The sequence below is a fragment of the Tarenaya hassleriana genome, unplaced genomic scaffold (assembly GCF_000463585.1).
Source record: "Tarenaya hassleriana unplaced genomic scaffold, ASM46358v1 Cleome2, whole genome shotgun sequence".
NCBI classification, from domain to species: Eukaryota; Viridiplantae; Streptophyta; class Magnoliopsida; order Brassicales; family Cleomaceae; genus Tarenaya; species Tarenaya hassleriana.
The window spans coordinates 9,202,550-9,224,220 of record NW_010965372.1 but is presented as its reverse complement, the minus strand read 5'-3'; the positions used below and the strand labels follow the sequence as shown (position 1 = coordinate 9,224,220).

Sequence of the window (21,671 nt, the reverse complement as noted above, 5' to 3'; positions counted from 1 at the left end):
GAATAGATGATATGTCACAATGAAAGTTTATTAATTAAAAAATTCAAATAAATAGAAATAAAAAATAATAATGAAAATGTGGTTATGTTGTCTAATCACAAAGGCAAGTAATTGTCGGTCCACAAGAGAGGGGGCCGCTGCAAAGCAATTTGGACTGTTACAAACATTTCATTCAAAATCAACTGTCCAATCTTCCATCTCTTTTCTCTCGAACCTTCACTCCTTACCTTTCGTTGTACTCCAAAACTTTAATAAATGATTAAAATATGTACAAAATATTGTAATCAAAGATTTTAAAAAAAATTAAAGAAGCAATAATATAAAGAATTTGATTCACGTATCTCTCATCTCTAAGTATTTACTCGAAAACAGTTCTCTCACCAATGTCTCTCTCTACAAGGTAGTAATAGGGACAACAAAACAATAGAACTAAACTACAATAAAATCATATATATATATATATATATATATATATATATAATAAAGTCATGAATATCAATCCCTATTTATATTTTTGATAGAATCAACTTCATATTTTGCATTTTAATTTTACTCGAATCATATCGTTATCTTTTACAACAATGTTTTTTGTTATTGAAGTTTTGATAAGAATAATAAAAATTACGATGAATTTGATCGTAGCACAGTATCTTTCTTACTAAATTTTTATATTACTTCATCGTTTATGTGTATTAATTATTGCACCGATTCATTACCGGTAGATTGTAGTTTCGGATAAATATAAATCTATAACTCATTTAAGATATCGAAAATACATAAATGGGAAATTCCAAAATTGTTTGACAAACTTAAAAAACCAAAAAAAAAGTAGAAGTTTAATCGTATAATAAATTATAGAGATGAAAACTATTTCATACATAATAATCAATTCGATTTCTAATTGAACTAGAGATTAAGTTTGATGCAAACAAATTAAACATAATTATAAACAATTCCATTTCTAGTTGAAATGGATATTGATAATTTAACTCAAATAAAAATATTTTTTTGGGGAATAAAAAACAGTAAACAAAAAATAAAAATTCGGAACTTAAAAATAATGTAAAAAATACACAAAATAGCAATTCTATTTTATGTCTAAGGAAAACCAAACATATAATATCCACTAATATCACTCTCATCCAAATGTTTTTTTTATACAATTTAAACATAAATTCAGATCATTCTCTTATGGAGAACAATTTTTTCTAATTTTTAAATTGAATTTCAACTTTGTAGATTTGGATATTGATCGGATCAAACTCAAAATTAGTATAGTTTAATAAATAAAAACGTGAACTTACCATCGCGGCCGACTTTAGATTATATTTTTTATTGATAAATTTTATAAAAATATAATTCATAATATCTGTTTAATACTGATATAATATATATATATATATTAAAAAATAAGTTTTCTATTTAAACTCATTAGATTATTAATAATACAAAAATCTTATCTAAATAAAAAAAATTATTTCCATCTACTACGTTAATATGCAAAAAATTTAAGATTTTGAGAAAAAATAAACAAACTTTTACACACTCTCTATTAAAATCATGAATTTTACAAAACGACGTTCAACCTATAGTGTTTAGAGTCTTTCTAAAATTTTATGTATTTTTTGAGAGCTTTTGTAAAATTTATAATTTTAATTAAACCTTTGGAAAAAAAATCGTTTATTTCTTCTTTTTGTTGAAAATTTTAGATTTTATATATTATTCCGGAAGTTGATAACAAAATCATTTAATTATGTGATTTTTTTTCTAATAAAAGCAACGTTAATTTATGATTTATCATCACATAATATTTTTTTTAAATTTATAAGATGAGAGTAGATGCAATGAAAATGATGATAATATATATAATTCATTGATAATATTGATATTTTTTATAATTTATTATCTTCCATAATCCTCAACATTATATATATGTATATAGAAAAAGGAGGAGTTTTTGCCCATACATCAACGTTAGAAGAAAGCAAATGAAAAAGAGAAAAAGGGAGTTGTCCCTCAATAATTAATAAGTGGGGGACTTTTTTCATATGCGATATTTAAGACTCTTTTTTCGCCAAGTGATCAGAACTGCACATGCAGAATTCCCCAAACTCACATAAATCCACTCACCTTTTCCTCATCTTTTTAAATTTCTCCCTTCTTCATTATATATATATATATATATATATATATATATAGATAATATTTGATGAATAAAAGATTAAATATCTTAATTATATCATCATATATAGAATCTGATATGATTCGGTTTTGATAATTTTTCTCATATGCAATTCAAAACAATGAGATGACAAAATAATAAGAAAACTAAGCATGTCCTAAAAAGATAAGTTTTACAAAGTTTGTGACTTGTGATTTAATTTTATAATTTTGTACTAGAAAATCACATTTTCCCGAAAATCCCTTATATAAAAAGCTTGCATGTTTTTTTCTTCGTTTAGCAATATATATATATATATATATTAATGAAATGTGTTAGCTTTGGTCTCTTTCCCAAAGGACCCCATTCCCCACAAAAACCTATGTGGTGTGGTCTCCAATCTCCATTCCCTTATCAAATACACTTCGCTTTTTTTCCTCAAATCAACAACAACAACAAAAAAAACTTTGTCACATCCATCTTTGCTGTAATTAGCCTTTCTTTGCTCATTGTGGACCCTCCTTTTGATTTTAACCCCTTTCCATTGATTGATGTCAATGTCTTATTATAAGGCATTTCAACTTTTTTTTTTTTGTTTAGAAAAAAAAAATATAGCTTTAGAGAAGATAAATCCAAAAGAATTTACTAATTTGGGTGGTAAATCATCTATGGTTCGGTTTAGAAACGAGTTTTAAAAAAAAAAACATAGGGTTCTTGGGATATTGCATGGTTTTGATCTTATTGTTATTATGTGGCATCATTATATGATTTATTTTGTCTACATTATCATAAAAAACCATATGAAAAGAACCCATGTGAAATGGTTAGTGGCCTCTTTCCCTTTTATCTCCACACTTGTCTCTAAGCCAATGGTTTCATATTTCAAAGATTCCAAAAGGACAAACTCCAACCCTAATGCCAAACTATCTCCCTAACTCCCTTAATTTGCTATATATCAAACCCCATATTCGCTCCCTCACCAAAACTACGCGCAAACACTTATCCACAAAAAAAAAAAAACATATACCAAAATCAAGCACTATACGATCATCAGAAGAAGAAGAAAGCAAAAGGGCTCAAAAGAAGACATGCCTTCTTCCATCCAATCAAGCCCTTTCTTCCAAATGGAGAATTCAGCCGTAATATCTCTTCTTCGGCACACGGGCAACAACACGGTGGAGCCGAAACGTCCCAAGAAACCCTCAGGAACAGTAGGCGGTGTCCTCAAAATGTTCAAACTCTTCCCCATGCTGTCCTCAGGCTGCAAGATGGTGAACCTGTTGAGCCGACACCGAAAGCCTTTGCTTAAGGATCACGCAACCACCGGCACGATCTTCGGGTACCGCAAAGGACGAGTCTTTCTCGCCATACAAGAAGACCCCCACTGCCTCCCCATGTTCATCATCGAGCTACCCATCCTGACGTGGGCTTTGCAGAAGGAAATGGCCTCGGAGACGGTCAGAATCGCTCTCGAGAGCGAGACCAAGACCTCGAGGAAGAAGCTCATGGAGGAATACGTGTGGGCGGTGTATTGCAACGGCCGGAAAATCGGGTATTCGATAAGGCGGAAACACATGTCGGAGGAGGAGATATACGTGACTCAAGCCCTGAGAGGGGTCTCGATGGGCGCCGGAGTTTTGCCGCCGCCTGAGAAAGAGGCGGCCGCGGATGGAGAGATGACGTACATGAGGGCGAGGTTCGAGAGAGTGATTGGGTCGAAGGATTCAGAAGCTTTGTATATGATCAACCCTGAAGGCAGTGGCCAGGGAACAGAGCTTAGTATTTTCTTTGTTAGAACTCGTTAGATTTCGTGTATAGAGTTTTTTTTTTTTTTTAAATCTTGACTACAAACACTTTTTAAAGTCATGCTTATGCTTTCTCTGTGTTTTGGAATTTTGCATGGTTATGGAAATTATACAGAAAATAAAGCAAAAAACAAAGTGCTAATTTTCCCATTAGGTTGATGTAATTTTATACTATTTATTTATATTTTAATCCGTCCGTTCTTATTAATCTAATTTTGTTTATTAAGAGATGTTTACTGTTTAGTACAAATGAATTTAGAATTTGATTTCATTAACTAAATTGATATAAATTTTTATGTGATTTTCTGAAGAATAAAACTATGTCAACTCAATTTGTGTATATATTTTTTAAGAAAATTGTGGATTATGTTTTAATTGTGTTTTGTATTTGAGAAAAACGTTTTCCAATTTTCTAAATGTTAATTGTGATAATTCCTTGATGTGAATTACTTTTACTGAATTTGCTTGGTCATATTTGAACTTTTTATTTTCCATAACGCATTGAATGAGAGGAGGATTGGTGGATATTGTTCTATTTCTTTTGAATTTTTTTTTATTTTTATAAATTGGTATGATAGTTAAAACCATTTAGAAAGCCAAAGGTCCATTTTAACGAATAAAGTTCCAAAGATTAAAATTGTTCTCATTCAAAAAATAAAGGAAAATATAATTATATGAGAATAAATAAAAAATAATTCGTGGGATAAAACAATAAAATTAAATTCTAAAATAACAAAATAGCAAAAGATAAATGATTAGAATTAATATAGATATTAAAATTTGAAATACTAAAATTAATATAAAAATGATTAGAATTATAGGTATTAAAAATGAAGAACCACATATGCTCTATACAAATTGATCTTTAAATATGAATAAATACAAAAAAAAAACAAAATTACATCCGGATAGAAATCAAGACACAAAATTCAAAAGGTTGTACATAAAAATATTAGAACTAACTCTAGAACATTATCTAACGAACGAAATAAACCAGATACAAATGGATCTTTAAATAAGAAAAATTCTTAATAAAGTCCGAAAAAAATATGTAATAATGTTAATTCTTCTAACAACTCTACATTGATGTTTGGGCTTAAAGATATAGATTGAGCCCTCAGGCCCAAACCAAAAATTATACGCAGCAAAATAGATTTGAGGCTTTTTTTTTTTCATCGCCAAGGGAACAGAAAAAATTTTAAATGCCATTAAATTATATTTATGACTTATTTTCTTAACACACTACTATTTATTTTTTCACGAAAACAGGAAATTGTTCAAACATATTTAATAAAATTAAAATCAATTATTAAAAACTTGAGATACTCTCGATATATATATATATATACACACACACACATTAGTCTGAATACAGGTTTTGGTGTTTCATCCTTACAAAATTGAAACGGTCGAGCACATGATTCATAATCCCAATTTTCGTCATATTAAACAATGTACAATTAAATAGCGATGAACACTAAATAATCAATGGTGAGACCATATAGTTACGGTGAAAATAAAAATAAAAATAAAAATAATTCAAATGCCAATTAATCCAACACAGAAGAAATCCAAAGAGGATCTATTGGTGAACCAACTTCAGGCAAAGATGTGCCTTGACGGGCTTGTGGTCTGAACCGCAGATCTCATCAATAGAATCGTAACAATGTAAACTTGCTCGGATCTTTCCGGGATCTTCGATCTTGAACAGGATCCTGTCGGTCCAAGCCGGGACTCGGACCTTGTGGCTCGTGTCGTAGCTGCTGCTCCCTATGTTGTACTTGTACGTCGGTTTAAACGACAGCGTCCCTTCGCAGTATCCTTTGAAGATTTGGCCCCTCTCTGCTTCTTGCAAGAGTTGGTCTTTCCCAACAAGAAACTGCCATCAAACACCATATATATATATTGCTTGAAAATGTTCTAGTACCATACACTCAATTTTGAAATTGTGTAATCACTCTCATATACATTACTTGAGATTTGGTCGGATGTTCTATTTTCGGTGTAAAACGTCGAAGTAGTTTATGTATAAACACGGCATTCTATCTCGGAAAAGAAAGAGAGATAATCGATGGAGAGAAAAGAGGAGAAGGAGATACCGAGTGAAGATGACGACGGATAAGGGAACGGACAGGACGATTGGAGATGTCGTCTTGGATCCTGTAGTTGAGATCTCCGAGCCAGACAGTGAGATGACGAGAACCTCTGTAAGTGTCCGATGACGAGAGCAGCGAGTGCGATATGTGCCTACACTCCGAATTCCTCTCTTCTACTTTCTTCGCATGAGCTGTTACAATCATAACACACGAATGATACGATGTGTATATATATATGTAAGTATGTATATATGTATATGTGTATGTATGTACCGGAGAGATGACAAGAGATGAAGACCATTTTGATGCCTTTGTAGTTAATTCGAAGAGCCACTGCTCCTTTCTTTCGTCTTATCAAACATCCGCATCCTCCCACCGAATGCCTCTCCACCCTTAATTCTGCAGACACACATATATGTATATACACACATTATAATAATTAGGTGTGAATCTCGACATATTTATTTTGAAGACAATAATATAAACAGCTTAGTGTTTTTAAGACACGTAATATTCAAACTGATTTTGTAAATTTATACGGATCAATTAAAATAAGAAAAAATCGCATATAAATACCTAAACTTTTATAAAATTCTCAACAAAAAAAAATATCAGAACTATAAAATTTTCAAATAAATACCTGAACCTTTCAAAACTTCCACGTAAATATCCAAACTTTTAAAAATTTACCAAATAAAACCAAAATCTATTAACGACGTTAAACTTATAACGACATCCGTTGATAATTGATAACTTAGTCATCAACGAATATTGTTTCATTTGGAAATTTTATAAAAGTTTAGGTATTTATATGTGATTTTTCTTTAAAATAACTAAGATGATTCTCAATTACAGTAATCTAATGCCACCAATCTAGGTTCTAGAATGACATGCATACCTTTTAGTAGCGTTTCCGAATTCTTTGGACCGAACAAATATAGCTGAATGGATTGCATCTTTGCCTTCCCAAGCAGCCTGAAAATAAATATAAAGATACCCAATTAAGTAAATAATCCATAAGAATTATTATCAGAATTATCATACTATATATACATATATATACTTACACGTGAGTTTCGGATGAAGCTGTCTGCAGAAGCTGTGAAACATTGCCTTTGGGGACTTCTTGTAAGCCGATCACCAGAAGATCAAATCTCCTCTCTTTCCCAATTAGCTCAACCATATCTTCGTAAGAAACCTTCACAAGTTTTTTTTATACATAAAAAAAATAGCCGAATTAATTGGACAACCTATGTATTAGAGTGTCAGATTGGTTTAGGTCGGTTCGGTTCGGTTTGGTGTGGATTACGTCTTCAAAAAGTTGTGTAAAACCTTATGTTCTTCATCGTCTGAATAATAATAACACGTGGAAAAAAAATCTGTTGAGAATTCAAAGACAGAATTGAGAGAAAAATCTCGTCCCATTCGTGGGATTGTTCTTAGACATCCGGATTTAGATCCATGTTAGTTATGAAAAAAGAATATCATAACGAATGTGTACATATATGTATATATGTGTATATCGTCGGTGTATAATGAAAATTACATGCACGTGACGTACCTTTCCGTTCATGTTCCATGTGACGATTCGGATGCAAAGATCTGATTTACCAGAAAAGCTGCATGAGTTGTAATCGTCAGCTCCGATGGTTTTGATGCCATAATGTGTGTTCTTGTTGTTGCTCATGAAACTTATTTGCGGCCCCTTCAACTTGAAAATCCTCCTGATTAATTAATAAAGCAATTTAATTATTACAAATACATAAAAAGCATCAACACGAGATGATGTTAAAGTAATTAAAAGCTTTAATCACAACAACGGAGACTATACGTTCTTTGTTAATGGCACGACTGAACGAGAGAGAGGGAGAGAGAGAGAGAGAGAGAAAGAGAGAGAGAGAGAGAGAGAGAGAGAGAGAGAGAGAGAGAGAGAGATCTTGGTCTAAACGAAGAACGATCAAGAAGGCGAGAGAGAGGGAGAGAGAGAGAGAGAGAGAAAGAGAGAGAGAGAGAGAGAGAGAGAGAGAGAGAGAGAGAGAGAGAGATCTTGGTCTAAACGAAGAACGATCAAGAAGATAAATGCGAACACGTGATCATATATATATATATATATGTTTTGCCAAGGATCAAGCCAAAGAATCTAAAAGAGAGAAAGAATCGAGATATATATAATATATGTTACCTTTTACACCCACGGATAATGTTGTTCTTCACCATGGTTCACTCGTTTCTGCTGCTTGAATACCTTCACGAAGAACGGCAAAATCCGCAGGATCAAAACAGTTCCAAAGCAAACTTCAAGTCAATATATAACGCATGTATATGTATATACATACATACATATATACACGAACACAGAGGCTCGATGAACTGCAGAAAGCCCAAGGTCGGTGGCTTAGGTAGAAAGAAAACGCGTGGGCAAATTTAATTTGCAGACATAACAATAAATAAATAAAAAAGACAACAAGGAAGAGAAATCGCATGTAATGTTTTTTATTTCCAAAGTTAGGTAATGTGGTTGACCGTGAACCGTGTACGTATCTAAAAGGGAGTATCGAAATTGAAAAGGACCTCATTGTTTTATCCTTGATTTGGAAATCTCTAGAAACACATTGCATATAAACCACGTGCTTGAAATTTTCTTAAGTACACATGGAGCATACACGTGTAATTAACACGTGCTTAATGTAATTAAATGCGATGAAGTGTGGTTGTGTTATGGTTGATTGTGAATTAATGAAGGTTTTGTATACACAATTACATGTTTGAGTTTCCTGTCTGTGTATATGGATTTTGATATTTCGGTTTTTGGTTTGCTTCAATTTGGTTTAATTTTTATTTTATTTGGGTTTGAATATTCGACTCAGCTTTCATTCGAATTTGAGTTGGAATCGGATTCGATTCTTATTGATCGCACTCGGAATTTGATTTCATATTCAATCATTTTCATATATTCAAATTAGATTGCACTCGGATTAATAGAATTTAAAACTAATTAAATTCATTCGATTTTATATTATATTCAATTTAAGTACAATTATATATTATTCTGTTTGAATTGTTATTCGGTACGTAACCGGACCAAATTGAGTACAATAATGAAAACCCAAATTCGTAATAAAAATCCTAAACCCAACTACGGAATCAATACAAACTCAAATTCATCAAAATAGTCCTAGAATCTACTACAAAGCTTGAAACTTTAATTTATTTATTTTTAATTTGACGGCATATCTGTAAATTTCTTGAAAGAGAGGGATAATATGGTCATTTTGGCATCTAGACGGTAACCACGGGCACCCATGTAAAGAACAAAAATACCCATACTCTCGACCCTGGCATCTTGATGCTAAACCCATCTTAAGAAACTTGAACAAGTGACACTAGCCAAAATGCTTCAGGTCTGTGCAGATTTCGAGCCTTTCCATGTCGAAAAACTTGTCAGCAACACTCCAAGGTCTAGTTAACAATGGTGGCATAAACCAGAATCAAGCACGATTCAGTCGTTGCCATCGGATATAGAGACACAGCCACAACTTCACCAAGAATATATAGAGAACATTGTAAGAGATAACAAGCAAGCTATTTCATCTTTTTAGAGATTCAAAGACGCTTACGCAGAGATCATTGGTAACGAAACACACAAAATGTTTAAGGATATATCCAGGGTTTGGATAAAACTTCGCCAATGATGTCACCACTCTCGTTTCTCATGTTGAACCCGTAGCCCGCAACACAAGCCGAGCTCTACATACAGAAAACAAAAGTTCCATAAGGCAAAAATGCTGCGGGAGAAATTGCTAAATCAGACATCCTATTGCATACACACTATAAAGCTCGTTTCGGTGTTCCATCTCGTATTCTGAAACGGGCAAAACCGAAACACGAAAGCAGCTCCAATGGGCTACATGTACAGCATTACACTTGGAATCAGTAGTTTTATGGGCCGGGAAGGGAAGAGGTCTAAGAGAGATATGATAGAGTGACCAGAGATAAATAACAGCTAGGAATCAGTAGTTTTCAACTATACAATACAATACAATACACGATTTCTAATTCCAAATCAACGATCACCAAAAGCGTAACCCTAATCCTATAAAACGTTCACTACACAAAGAACCAGAAGATTTTTTAGATTGTATGCCACATTAATAACTTCAAGGAACCATTGCCATCAACATATACATATCTATTCCTAGAGCTGGCCAGTTCATGTAAAGAGCACATTCGGATCATCGGAAAGGCAATACCATGATTGGATCCAATCTCTCGCAACTGAACTCTAAGTGTGGTTCAGTTGCACACAGAAACATAGCAAGACCGGCATAAAACATCGAACTCATAGCAAATAGAAGCGACAATTTCTGCAGCAAGAAACAAAGGTTACAAGGCTTGAAATAAGATAAATTCGACCAGAAGGCAAAATTGTAGAGATTGCATAAAAGGGTAGCAGATAAAGGAGTAAAGATGTCTCGGACTTTAAAGTTTCAACCTTTCGGACCCAAACAGTGTTAACGATCCACCCAGCAAAACTTTAATTTAGTTTCCGATTTTCACTACACATCCCCATGATAGAGTTCATGTACCAAAGATTTTAACAATGCTACGACATTATACGCCCTGAGGCTGGAATGCGTACATAGAAATCTTACAGCTCTGAAACATCAAACCATGCAGAGGAGATAGGTGAGCTCTTACCTATGGCTATGAGGATGCCGTTCTTAGCTTACTCACAATACGACGCATTCCGAAACCCATAGGCAAAGCTTTCTGAAACAAAAAGGAATAACAGAAAAAGAAGAGAACCCATTTTACAGCGAACGTTGTAATTCCATCGCCGATTACATGAGAACTCTATCCGATCTTCTCGGCTGCCAAACGAATGCGTAAATGCTGCAACTGGAAGCAAGGAAAAGAATTTAAACCCCGAAAACTACAAATGGCGAATTTCGGATACGGTTGAGAACCCAAGGAATCAAAATTTCACGATTCTTTCAAGAAATCATGCATACCCGAGGAGGATGTGAGGCAAAATTTTGAGATGATAATCGAAATCTAGGAGGAGTGAGCTCCAAGCACAGGGCTTGCGATTCCATTTTTTCACCGTGAAAACCGCCGGGGGAATTTCAGGGTTTTTGGGAAGACCCTTCCGGTTTTTCTGAGAAACCACGTCACATGATTGATCGTGGAAGGTCTAAGGTAACCGAAGTTGTAAACAGACAAATCATTTACCGACACGTGTCTGTGGGTTGTTTTATTTTTGGTAACCGGTGGAAAACATCTTTTTTGTGGATGTAACGATGTATTTTGTCTTACATTTTCCGTACTATTTTTTCAAAGGAAAAACCACATTATTAATTCGCAATTTAAAACAAATAAATGAAAACAAATGAAATTCTTCGTACAAAAATTAATATCTCCTACCGTAGAATCATAATATATTTGGAAACTTGATCTAGTAAGATGTTAATATAGATATGTAGTTGGAGCTTAGGCGTGGATATTTGGGAATCGGCATCGTATATTAGTTATTCTTTCCTTTTTTTTAATCATGTTTTAAAATTTGGTAATTGGTAATCTAAATATGTAATTTTGATGTTACATTTCATGTTTTTGGGTAACTTGATATAACATATACGTTACACCAAATCCTAAGCTTTATCATTTTTTCTTGAATCTTGCTTCTTATAACATTCCCTATATCGTCCTTTTCACGTGCCTTTTCTCCCCTTGTTCTTAAATGCCACTTTCAATTTAAATCTCTCCTTCTTCTTAACCTTTGGACTCGTTCTTTTATTTCTCTTATTTTTTTTCTTTTCTTTTTTCCCAATTTATTTTTGTTCTGTTATTACAGGTATGGATGGTCTTTTTGGATTTCGGTTCAGGTTCGGTTATATTCGGGTTCAGTTATCTCGGTTATAGAAAAACTATAACCATTCGGTTTTATATAAACTCCGGTTCGGTTTGGTTCGGTTATTTTTCGATTCGGTTCGGTTCGGTTTCGGTAAAAAATTCATTTTTGTAAAAAAAAAATCGTTGGCTTTTCTGGTTATTTTTTATTCGGTTTTGGTTTTTTCGGGTTTAAGAAAATCATAACCGTTCGGTTTTGATGTCGAATTCGGTTCGGGTACGGTTATGTCTTATTCGATTCGGTTCGGTTTGATTATTCGGTTAATAACCGAAATGGCCACCCTAATTACAGGCTACATTACAGGGATTCTCTTTGATTCTTATAGTTCATCCTTTTTAAAATTTATAAAAACTAATTTTCATTCTATTAAGACAAACACAAGCTTATAAATTGACGATTCCGAATAGCTAATAAATACAGTACTTCACTCACGATTTGGCGTTACCTATGGCTGCAAATCGTCGAACATATAAATTCAGAACTACATATTATTTTACATGATTAATCTTTGTACAAAAACACTGCGACTTCTCAAAAGCAACAAACATAAACCCTAATCCTCGTCTTAGCGAGGAGATTATCAACGAAAAAAAAATCATATCACCAAAGGGTACGTATTAGATTTAGATACAAGTTATCCAAGCGAATCAAGGGGCGGCAAAGGCATCATCCGCCCATGTCTTGTTTCGAGATCCTGTTTATCCGTCGTAGGATCTTCGCATTTCTCGTTCCGATGCGTAAAGCCGAACAGAGACCGGAGCACAGACCTGACCCTGTTCCCCCTTCTGCGTTGTCGGATACGACGCAGAACCGCCTCTCTGTCTAGGGTTTGTTTGGTGTACTGTTTTGGTCTGATGAGGTGAAGATGGCTTGAAACACGATTAGGGTTTTCGACAACTTCGCAAGCGTTGTCGTCGTTGCTTGCTCCGTCTCGAACCACTAAAGAAGCCATGAGAGAGAGCTTCTTTAAGATTTAATTGATGAATGGTGTGAGGGTTTGAGTGGTGAAAGCTTTGGGGGGTTACTTATAGTGAAAAGGTTCATGGTTAATTATTATTTAATTTTCAATTCGACCATGGCTATTATATATTTTAATGCGTTATTATAGTTTTTTTTAGATAGGGATAATGTTTATTTTTTTTTTAATGGGATGCAAGAGGTACTCTCGTGAGAGAGGACAAAATTTTTAACTCTTTTTTCTTATAAAAAAGGCTTCAAAACTTGTACTTATAAAGGAAAGCTTAAAACTAGATTATTGCCGACCAAGAATCTATCCTTTAAATTCTGATTGATTATTTTTATGTGAAACTAGGAATATATATATAATAGTATCAAAATGAATAAGATATAATTTTATCCAAGTTACATAGTACACAATACACATGCTACTAAAATTTGTTTAATATGAGTTTTTTAAAACAATAATAAATTAGTTTGCAGCGAATAATGTGAAAATAAAAGAAGAATACCCCATTTTTTAAAATATTTATTTTTAATAAAAGAACCAAACAGAATTTCGATTAAATAATTTTTTGATATAAAACCGAATAAAAAAATCATTTTTCTAAAAGAATTTAAAAATAATTGAAGCCAAAAATTTAAAATATTTATCTATATCTACCTGAAACTATATTTTCGATTTGATAAACGAGGACTTTTTTTAATTCTGATTTTTTTTATTTAGATGTTAATATTGATTTTTTTTTTCACTGGCATGTTTGGAATGTAAAGAAGAAATTATAAAAGGTTGAATTTAATTAAAAAAAAACTGTAATTAAGTACAATTTTAGGAGAGGATAATGTGAATATAGGCATTGGTTGCTTATGGTGTTCTCGAGGTTGTCGGTGGTCAATCTGCAAAAACAGACGACAAATATTTAAATCGTTTATGCAATTTTATGCATTTAATGTTTTTCAGTTTCTTATTCTCTCCAATTTTTTCTTCTTTTGTAAACCTAATTGATGATTATATTATATGAATATTTATAAAAAAAAAATTAGAGAATCTAGCAGCACTCCCGAAAAGCCATGTGTGTCTACCACCGTGAAGAACATGAGAGTCAAATTAATACTCGATTTTTTTCGATTATGTCCAAATTTAATCCAATTCAGTTAGTTATATTCCATTTTCGTACCCGAGCCGTTATTGTGATACCGAATCAAACAAAAAAAAATACTATTATCCGGTTTGTTTTAATTCGATTTCAATAACCGAACCGGTTTTAGGAGCCCTACCAACATTGAAAACAATATCCATATCATTACATGAGATTGTTTATATTAAATTATCTACCCTTATCCGTGAATAACTGTGAAAATGTTGCAATACAGATATCATATATGATGCCAAAAATATACGCTTTATTATTCTGTTTGCTAGTGGATCTATATGAAGCATTGATTCCTATATCCTTTTGATTAATCTAAAAAGTAGTAATCATATAGTTTTAAAGTATTTTTTAAGATGAGAATATATACCAAAATGGAAGTGGGAAAGAGAAAAATTCGGTTTTATCCCTAGGTTTGTTCAATTACAAATATATATATATATATATAATCCATGATGATTGATTCCTTATATGTAAAAGCGATAAGAGCAGGAAATAGCTTTTTAATATTAGAAAATCTAAATCTAAATTCAAATCAAACCAAAAAGTCGGTCCAAAATTGGTAAAGAGAAATGCAAAATGGAAAAAAAAAAGTTTCGGAAAGGAAAATAAGGAGAGAACAAAAAGTATGGGTAAAAAGAGGTAGAATAACCATTTTGGTTATTAATAAAATATCCGAAGCAAATTAAATTAGATATAAAATCGATTAGTTACATTTTTTATTTTAATTTGAAAAAAATGAATTCGAACAAAATCAAATAAAAAAAATCTAAAATTTTATTAGAAAAAATGAATATTTTAACAATAAAACCGAATCGAATCAAATTTAATATAAAAACCGAATAATTATAAATTTTTTATAACCAAATTAACTGAATCCGAAGATGAATGGTTTAGCGGTGGAGAAAGATGCTGGCGGTGGAAACGACGACAGAGATCGACGTTGGTTGGTTTACAGTGGAGGCCACGGTAAGTTCGCGAAGGTTTGGAGCGAGTCTTCATCGGATGATCGGTTAACCTTGTGGTGATACCTACAACAATTCACAAAGTCGAGGTCGGATAGTCCAACCGAGAAACCCGAGGGGTGAAGCTGAGGTCGGGTACGCCGAAATACTCGGCACCCTGATCCATGCTCATCCGTAAACTAACAACGTTTAATTCAAAATCACTGATTTTCCGGCAAAGTGGTAAGTAAAGAGATGTTCTGTCAATGAATCTACCGGACAGAGACCAAACTACATGAGGAAAGGTCCAAACGTCGGAGTCGAACTCTCGACACGGATAGCAACTTGGTCGGAAAACAATCCCTGCAATAAAAAGACGAAGGCTTTTCGAGAAGAATTTCCCCGAGAAACAACAAAAAGAGAAACCAAAGGCCTTGAGGCAGTTGAAGTGGCCTTGGGTCTCGACAGGGTAAAATCAAGACGAGGGTTTCTGACAGAGGAAGAAGAGTTGCCAGCTGATGAAAGCCATAACCAGAGAAGTTACCAGCTCGAACCCAACGACTCGGGGGAAATGCCATCCCATGCATCGCGTTAGGTAGCTCGTAATAGAAGGCATTGTCGCTAAAATCCCCGCACACATGTATATAACGGGGATAAGGGTCTTGGGCTTGTTCTTTCGTAGCCACATCAACGAACCCAGAGCAGCTAAAGATATGCTAAACACCTGATTTCGGAGAGACGGGTGGAAGTTTAGATTGATCTTTTGGCACGGTGAAAAAAAAAACGAGCATGCAAACCGTTAAATATCACGTAAAACCCTAGAAAAAGGGTGTACCAGATTCGCATTCGCTTCAAGTCCTTGCAAAATGTAATCCCACGTGAACTCGAGCCCCCTCGCCCCGACCCAGAGAGGAGCCAACCTATGTAAAACAGAATCAGCGAAAGCCCATCCTGCACAGCATGTAAAAAAAAAAATCAACACATTGCTCACATTCAAACCACATTTTGATAAATCTTGATGCAGATTATCATATGATAGACGTTAACTCCAGATATAGGTCTCGTATACTGTTGATTCCCAATGGAAACAACTCACAGAAACTTTCACAAAAAAAAAAAGCTTTTTCTTTTTCTAAATGATATGCAATGCTGCAATCTGTAATATGAAACGTTACATTAATTAACACATCTATCATATGCCGCCCAGGCTGAGCCAACTATTTTTGAAAGAAGTGAAAGTCGCTTACCGAGCCCAACTGCCTGAAATTTGTGATTTTGGGAGATGTTCCTGTGAGTCAGCTGAGTCAATGCAGAATATAGACCGGCGACATCTATGAAGCCAATCAGTGCTTTCAGTAGTTCCTGAGACAAGGGAGGTTGGCTCGTTGTTAACTGATCAAGATTGCACCCCGGCATAGAAAGGTAACACAATAGTGTTCAAGGGTTGTGCAAATAATGTTTCATAAGGCACTGGCATCAGGGAGAAAGTGGAGTATTACCTCAAAAAACAGAACAGAAACATGCACATATATACATACACACTGTCTCACAGAGAAAGGCAGGTAGACACATGGGCACAGGCAGAACGGGATATAAACACACACACACACACAGATATAAACACACAGACACAAATGCAACAGAAGGCCAAGAAAAATATAAATAGGGGAATGTTAGCAACAGATAATGTCCAAACTTTATACAGTTTGTTCACTTTCCACGGAGAATTAAGAGAAAAACATCATTCTATGAACAGATAAACAAATAACAAACTTGCACGCAAAAGTTTGAGAACCAGATTAATGTAACTTGAAGAGAATACCTGGTACGGATCAAAAGTGTCGGTCTCTGATACTTTAAGAAAGGTTGCCAAACAAACAAGCTGCAAATGCAATACAGAACTGATTAGAATGAAGATAAGCTTAACTGCAGAAAGTAACAATATATGGAACAAGAATCACATAAAAAAATGCATCCACAGAGATTTCATGCCCAAGGGAGATTCAACTGAATGAAAACATAGCTTTCGGCACCAACCTTTACTAATGCTGTTGCGAGGTAAACAACTGCAGCCTTGACAGAGGTGCCGAGTGTGTCATATTCAGATCTGCGAATAATCACTACCCATTACCAGTATGCATACAGAGAAACTATATTCTCGGAAATTCTACGTTCAACCACCAGAGAGCAACAATGAGAATCATGGCCAGAGATACACCAGCATGACATATCGACACCAGCGGAAAGCGTATGAACACCACAAGAGTAAATGTCATCATTAAACCTGATCATATATATGACAAATTTTTGTGGATTCCCAACAAAAAAAAAATTGGTGGGTATGAGTTCAGGGATCCGAGGGAGAATTAGCTCAGATTTTGGAGTCATTTGCTATATGGATAGAATGCTTAAGGATCATAACCAAACGAATTCAAGTTAACTCGAACTTGTAGCTATTAGGTTTCAAGCAATATCAACAGAAAACAGGAAAAGGGTTGCAAATTGCAAACAAGAACTACAGCTCACTGTACCCTTGATTCTGTCTCAACAGAACACAGGGAAAATATAGCAAATTGCAGAGAATTATTCTCCCAGAAGTAGGCACTATCGATAATTTCCCAAGTTCGCGCAAATATATTTTTGTCGGATCAGACAAAAAAAAAAGGTTCTTCTACCACCGAGAAGATGGAAACACGATTCAGACCGGACAACAAGCAACAGATAACAGTTTTAAGAACCAAATCCAGAGAAGTCGGAATCATAGATCGATAAAGCAGAACATTACAAAAAAAAGGAAGAAAAAAAAAATCACAAATTAGAGGGTTCCCGTACAACGGCGTGGCGGAGTAATAGACAGCGTGAGGACCAAAGGTGAGAATCGCACAGTTGAAGAAGTGAAACAGCGTCATTTTTCCGGCGACGTTGTCTTTCCGGAGATGCTGAAGCTACAGATCCGGCGACGACGACGAAGCTTTGAGGTTGAAGAAGAGGAGGTTTTTTCCCCCTGTATAATAAATCTGAAATTCACTGAGCAGGAAAAAAAAATCGGAAATTTAAAGATCTGTTGGTTATAATATATGGGCCATAAAGGCCCATTAAATTCCACTCATATTTATAATTGGGCCTGCTTAATATCAACTTAATTACAATTGATATAAAAACTTGAAGGTATTTGAAATATATAGAATTTTGGATAATTGTAGCTAAATTTATAATTTTATTAAGTCTGAGGCATATAGTTATATTTTTTTTAAAAATAAAACTAATTCTCCTGTCAGGTGATGGAAAACGTTTATGTCAAGGAGGTTGGCACAATCCAAAAAAAAAAAAAGATCTCCAAGATTTTAGTTTATATAAAAATATCGTCAATTGTTTAGGCTTCTTCAATAAAAAAAAAGTTTGAAATGATTATCTTATAAAAAAATATACTAATACGTAGATTCAAATACTTATAATGCAGCAAATTTTCATCTTAATTTGGAAAACAAATATAACATCTCCATCACGATTTTTATGGTCACAACATAATGAACATTATAGTAGAAAATAACAAAATATATCCATCATTAGGTGGTCGAGTGGCGAAAGGGTGTTACTCTCTGGATTCCAGTCATCAGTTCGAAACCAGCTGATGGGGAAGGATGAGTGTATTTACGGTGTTGCTTTCTAAATCCTTAAATATACTCTAAAGGCTTCTCCCGGATCTGAGGGATGTAGATTGGATCGAAGGTATAAATGGACTATTATAAATATAAAAAAAAACAAAATATTCATATTCGTTTCAATCTCGATAATGGTTTATTGGTCAACCGATTATCGAATAATTTTGAAAAGCGATTTTCTCCAAATCCTCGGGTTGGGACATGGGACAGTTTGAACTTCTCTGTTGCAGGACTCGGTTCCTGCAGTCGCCCTGCTTCTGTGTTTTTGGTCAACCAATAGAATTTCAACACGTGGATGGTCAGTTTGTATGTCGCTGTCACTTAGAAAAGTCAACTGACCAGTCAACATAGACAGTTTCCTTAAAAGATGATAGGCCAAAACGCGTAAATTTACTCGCTCGCAGAGTCATCTTGCAAGTCTATAAAATACAAACGCTGCGTTTGCGTTTCAGCGCGTTTTAAGACGCTGCGTTTCTCACCTGCGCATCCGTTCTTTTATTATAGCTCAAAGAAATAAATGAATAACCCCACATATTGGTATCTAAGGACGATTGCAATTATATAAATTCTTTTACGTGATAAAACAAAATGAAATTTCTAGATATCAATGCATTAAGTTTTACTTTTTGTTTTTTTACGAAAAATATTCAGTGTTAAATTATTTTCAATAATTATATAAATGAACCCTTTAATCAAAGTATTCATATATTTTCTAGCTTGTTCAATTATAATTTATTAAATTATGAGGTAAGGGATTATATATATATATATATATATATGTGTGTGTGTGTGTGTGTAACGGAACTAATGTGCATATAATAAAATTTAAAACTCTGTCAAAATTATATATTTTTATTTTTATGAAACTTTTATAAATAGTATTGGATATGAATCCAATGATTTTTTTTTGTTAGTCATTGAACAATGGGACCTTGCTAAAGAAATTTTAAAATCAATGGATCTAAAATGATTTAACTTTGAGCTTAAAACACAAAACATGTTATATATATATATATATACACACAGCACCAACAGGCGAATGCAATTAATTTCTTTACTTGATAACATTTAAATGATTTATAATTGGAGATCAAATAATAGGTTGGTAGCTTTATATATAGATGTGAATGGGACGAGACATAACTAGTAACATTTATAATTTCTAGAAAGCAGACCTAATAAGCATGCATTTATTTTATTTTCCACATGAATAATATTACAAACGATCCAAGATTTGCATTATCATTATAGAGCCTTATATATAATATTTGTATACAGAGCTCAATATAATCTCATATATATAATATACACATTGGGTTTTTGGTCGGATAAAAATATACGTATATGTTAAAAATAAATAAATAAAAATATAAGGTGGAGAAACCGGCGACCAACGATAGCCATCCACGATGTCGAGCATTCTCGATCATGCTGTCGGTCCATGGCATCAGATTTAGCTACTGTTTCCCATTCGAATTTTTTTAATTTTTTTATTTAAATAAACCTAACCATATTTATTCTACAACGAATTTGGATTTGGTTCCTCGTAGAATTTAGTTTGTAACAAAACTAACTATATACACTCTGGGTTAGATATTATCATTATAAATAACTATTATTAGGCTATATATATATATATATATATATATATATATATAATGAGAATGTTAGGATATCATGATTTCGGATATAGTAAAAATCAAATAAAACTAAAAAAAAAATATAGATTCCACGCATTATAACTGTATAACCACGGTTTACATTATCAAAATGTTGTTGCCAGTTACATGATTATTTCCTAAATACATTAATGTCTAAAGATGCAAAAAACACATGTGGTTTTAATTTGATAATTGATATTAGTGTCGTTGGAGCACAGAATCACTAAAACCATATATAATATTATGTTTAAAAAAAAATTGAAGTAATTAAAAAGAAGAAGTCTATGTATTTGTCATTTTGTATTTATTCTAACAACTGGCGAGCATTCCGATTAATCAAAATGGAATCAAACCGAATCGAATAGTATGTACGTAATTGTATCTAAATCAAATGAATTCTTACAATTAATTGTATATAATTCTTATAACTAAATTATTCGAATATCATAGAATCAAGAAACAAACAAAAAAATGAAATTTCATTTTTTTTTACCGAGTGGTAGATCTTTTACTAAAAACCATAATGATAAATTTTTTATATAAAAGCAAAAATGATAAAGTTTTTACTAATAAAAAATAACCAAAACTCGAAATATATAGATCATCGTTCTAATATTTTGGCAAATTTATAAGTAATTGACAATACTTATTAGTAAAAATTTTTTTTTGGATAATTAGATATCCTAAACTGGTCTTAGACTAATTTCAAAGACGAAAATAAACCATATGATTGAAATTTAGTTTTTCTTCCCAATTTAAGATTCGAATTCAGGGCGGGACAAATGTTGCATCACTATTTCACCAATTAAATTATCCAAATTGGATATTTAGTAACTTGGAACAATTAAGACTAGAATCTTTGATTAATTTTAAGCCAACTCCTAGAAACTATGGAGGATAACCAGAACGCAAATAAGACTATACGTGACGTGTGTTAGATGATGATTTTGATTATTATGGTAATCATTGTGATATTAACCTTAATAACGTAATTAGCCCTAAACCCCCTAAGAAATTTAAAATTTACAATAGAATTTAAAAGAAATAGTGAGAAAAAGGAAATGTCAGTTAAAAAGAATATAAATATAAAACCCACCTCGCCACTCCCAAAACATCCCCCTGCTTCCTCGCCATTCTCTCTGCATCTCTCTCTCTCTCTCTCTCTCTCTCTCTCTAATCTATCCTTCTTTTTGTCTCTTTCTTTGAACCTAAATGCCTTCGTCCGAATCGGGTCACGTGATCCGACCCGGTCGGGTCCAAGCCACGACGGCGGCGTACCCGCCGCCGAAGTTGTCGGAGCCATTACCGTGCCCCCGCTGCAAT

The 21,671-nt window shown here is 33.3% G+C and overlaps 4 protein-coding genes and 1 long non-coding RNA gene across 8 annotated transcripts in view; 2 read left to right on the top strand and 3 right to left on the bottom strand.

The window, feature by feature from the left end:
- Positions 1-3,058: 3,058 nt before the first annotated feature.
- On the top strand, positions 3,059-4,119 carry LOC104813203 (protein MIZU-KUSSEI 1). The gene has a single exon (XM_010540760.2). It carries the CDS (start codon positions 3,250-3,252, stop codon positions 3,964-3,966), a length of 717 nt encoding a protein of 238 aa, XP_010539062.1. The 5' UTR covers positions 3,059-3,249; the 3' UTR covers positions 3,967-4,119.
- A 1,213-nt stretch (positions 4,120-5,332) lies between these two features.
- LOC104813202 (type IV inositol polyphosphate 5-phosphatase 11) lies at positions 5,333-8,490 on the bottom strand. 2 transcript variants are annotated; one of them, XM_010540758.1, is made up of 8 exons: positions 8,403-8,490; positions 8,245-8,307; positions 7,624-7,786; positions 7,130-7,260; positions 6,961-7,037; positions 6,336-6,461; positions 6,066-6,253; positions 5,333-5,845 (listed from the first exon to the last, which is right to left on the bottom strand). In XM_010540758.1, exons 2-8 carry the CDS (start codon positions 8,277-8,279, stop codon positions 5,549-5,551), a joined length of 1,017 nt encoding a protein of 338 aa, XP_010539060.1. In that variant the 5' UTR covers positions 8,280-8,307; positions 8,403-8,490; the 3' UTR covers positions 5,333-5,548. The 2 variants fall into 2 exon arrangements, with proteins under 2 accessions (XP_010539060.1, XP_010539061.1); XM_010540759.1 differs by having other exon boundaries at positions 8,399-8,417.
- A 1,032-nt stretch (positions 8,491-9,522) lies between these two features.
- Positions 9,523-11,219, bottom strand: LOC104813201. Of its 3 annotated transcripts, XR_771718.2 has the most exons (4): positions 11,075-11,219; positions 10,761-10,961; positions 10,313-10,426; positions 9,523-9,809 (listed from the first exon to the last, which is right to left on the bottom strand). It is a non-coding gene; the product is annotated as an uncharacterized LOC104813201 (long non-coding RNA). The 3 variants fall into 3 exon arrangements; XR_771716.2 differs by having other exon boundaries at positions 9,523-10,426; XR_771717.2 differs by lacking the exon at positions 10,313-10,426.
- Positions 11,220-15,223: 4,004 nt separating this feature from the next.
- LOC104813200 (transmembrane protein 147) lies at positions 15,224-18,037 on the bottom strand. Its single transcript, XM_010540755.1, has 6 exons — positions 17,858-18,037; positions 17,063-17,132; positions 16,848-16,907; positions 16,273-16,387; positions 15,861-15,976; positions 15,224-15,749 (listed from the first exon to the last, which is right to left on the bottom strand). Exons 1-6 carry the CDS (start codon positions 17,932-17,934, stop codon positions 15,501-15,503), a joined length of 687 nt encoding a protein of 228 aa, XP_010539057.1. The 5' UTR covers positions 17,935-18,037; the 3' UTR covers positions 15,224-15,500.
- Positions 18,038-21,560: 3,523 nt separating this feature from the next.
- The window catches only part of LOC104813385 (dof zinc finger protein DOF1.6), an 864-nt gene continuing 753 nt past the window's right edge, over positions 21,561-21,671 (top strand). Inside the window, exon 1 of the mRNA XM_010540943.1 lies at positions 21,561-21,666. Coding sequence (XP_010539245.1) covers positions 21,561-21,666 — 106 coding nt within the window. The remainder of the gene's footprint in view (positions 21,667-21,671) is intronic.

Coding starts and splice junctions, on each gene's coding strand:
- LOC104813202 (XM_010540758.1), bottom strand. CDS start 8,279: ATGGTGAAGAACAACATTATCCGTGGGTGTAAAAG. Junction 7,038..7,129: donor GCTTCATCCGAAACTCACGT/GTAAGTATATAT, acceptor ATTTATTTTCAG/GCTGCTTGGGAAGGCAAAGA. Junction 6,254..6,335: donor CATCTCTTGTCATCTCTCCG/GTACATACATAC, acceptor TGATTGTAACAG/CTCATGCGAAGAAAGTAGAA.
- LOC104813200 (XM_010540755.1), bottom strand. CDS start 17,934: ATGACGCTGTTTCACTTCTTCAACTGTGCGATTCTCACCTTTGGTCCT. Junction 16,908..17,062: donor TCGCAACAGCATTAGTAAAG/GTTGGTGCCGAA, acceptor TTGCATTTGCAG/CTTGTTTGTTTGGCAACCTT. Junction 15,750..15,860: donor TTGAAGCGAATGCGAATCTG/GTACACCCTTTT, acceptor CTCCGAAATCAG/GTGTTTAGCATATCTTTAGC.
- LOC104813203 (XM_010540760.2), top strand. CDS start 3,250: ATGCCTTCTTCCATCCAATCAAGCCCTTTCTTCCAAATGGAGAATTCA.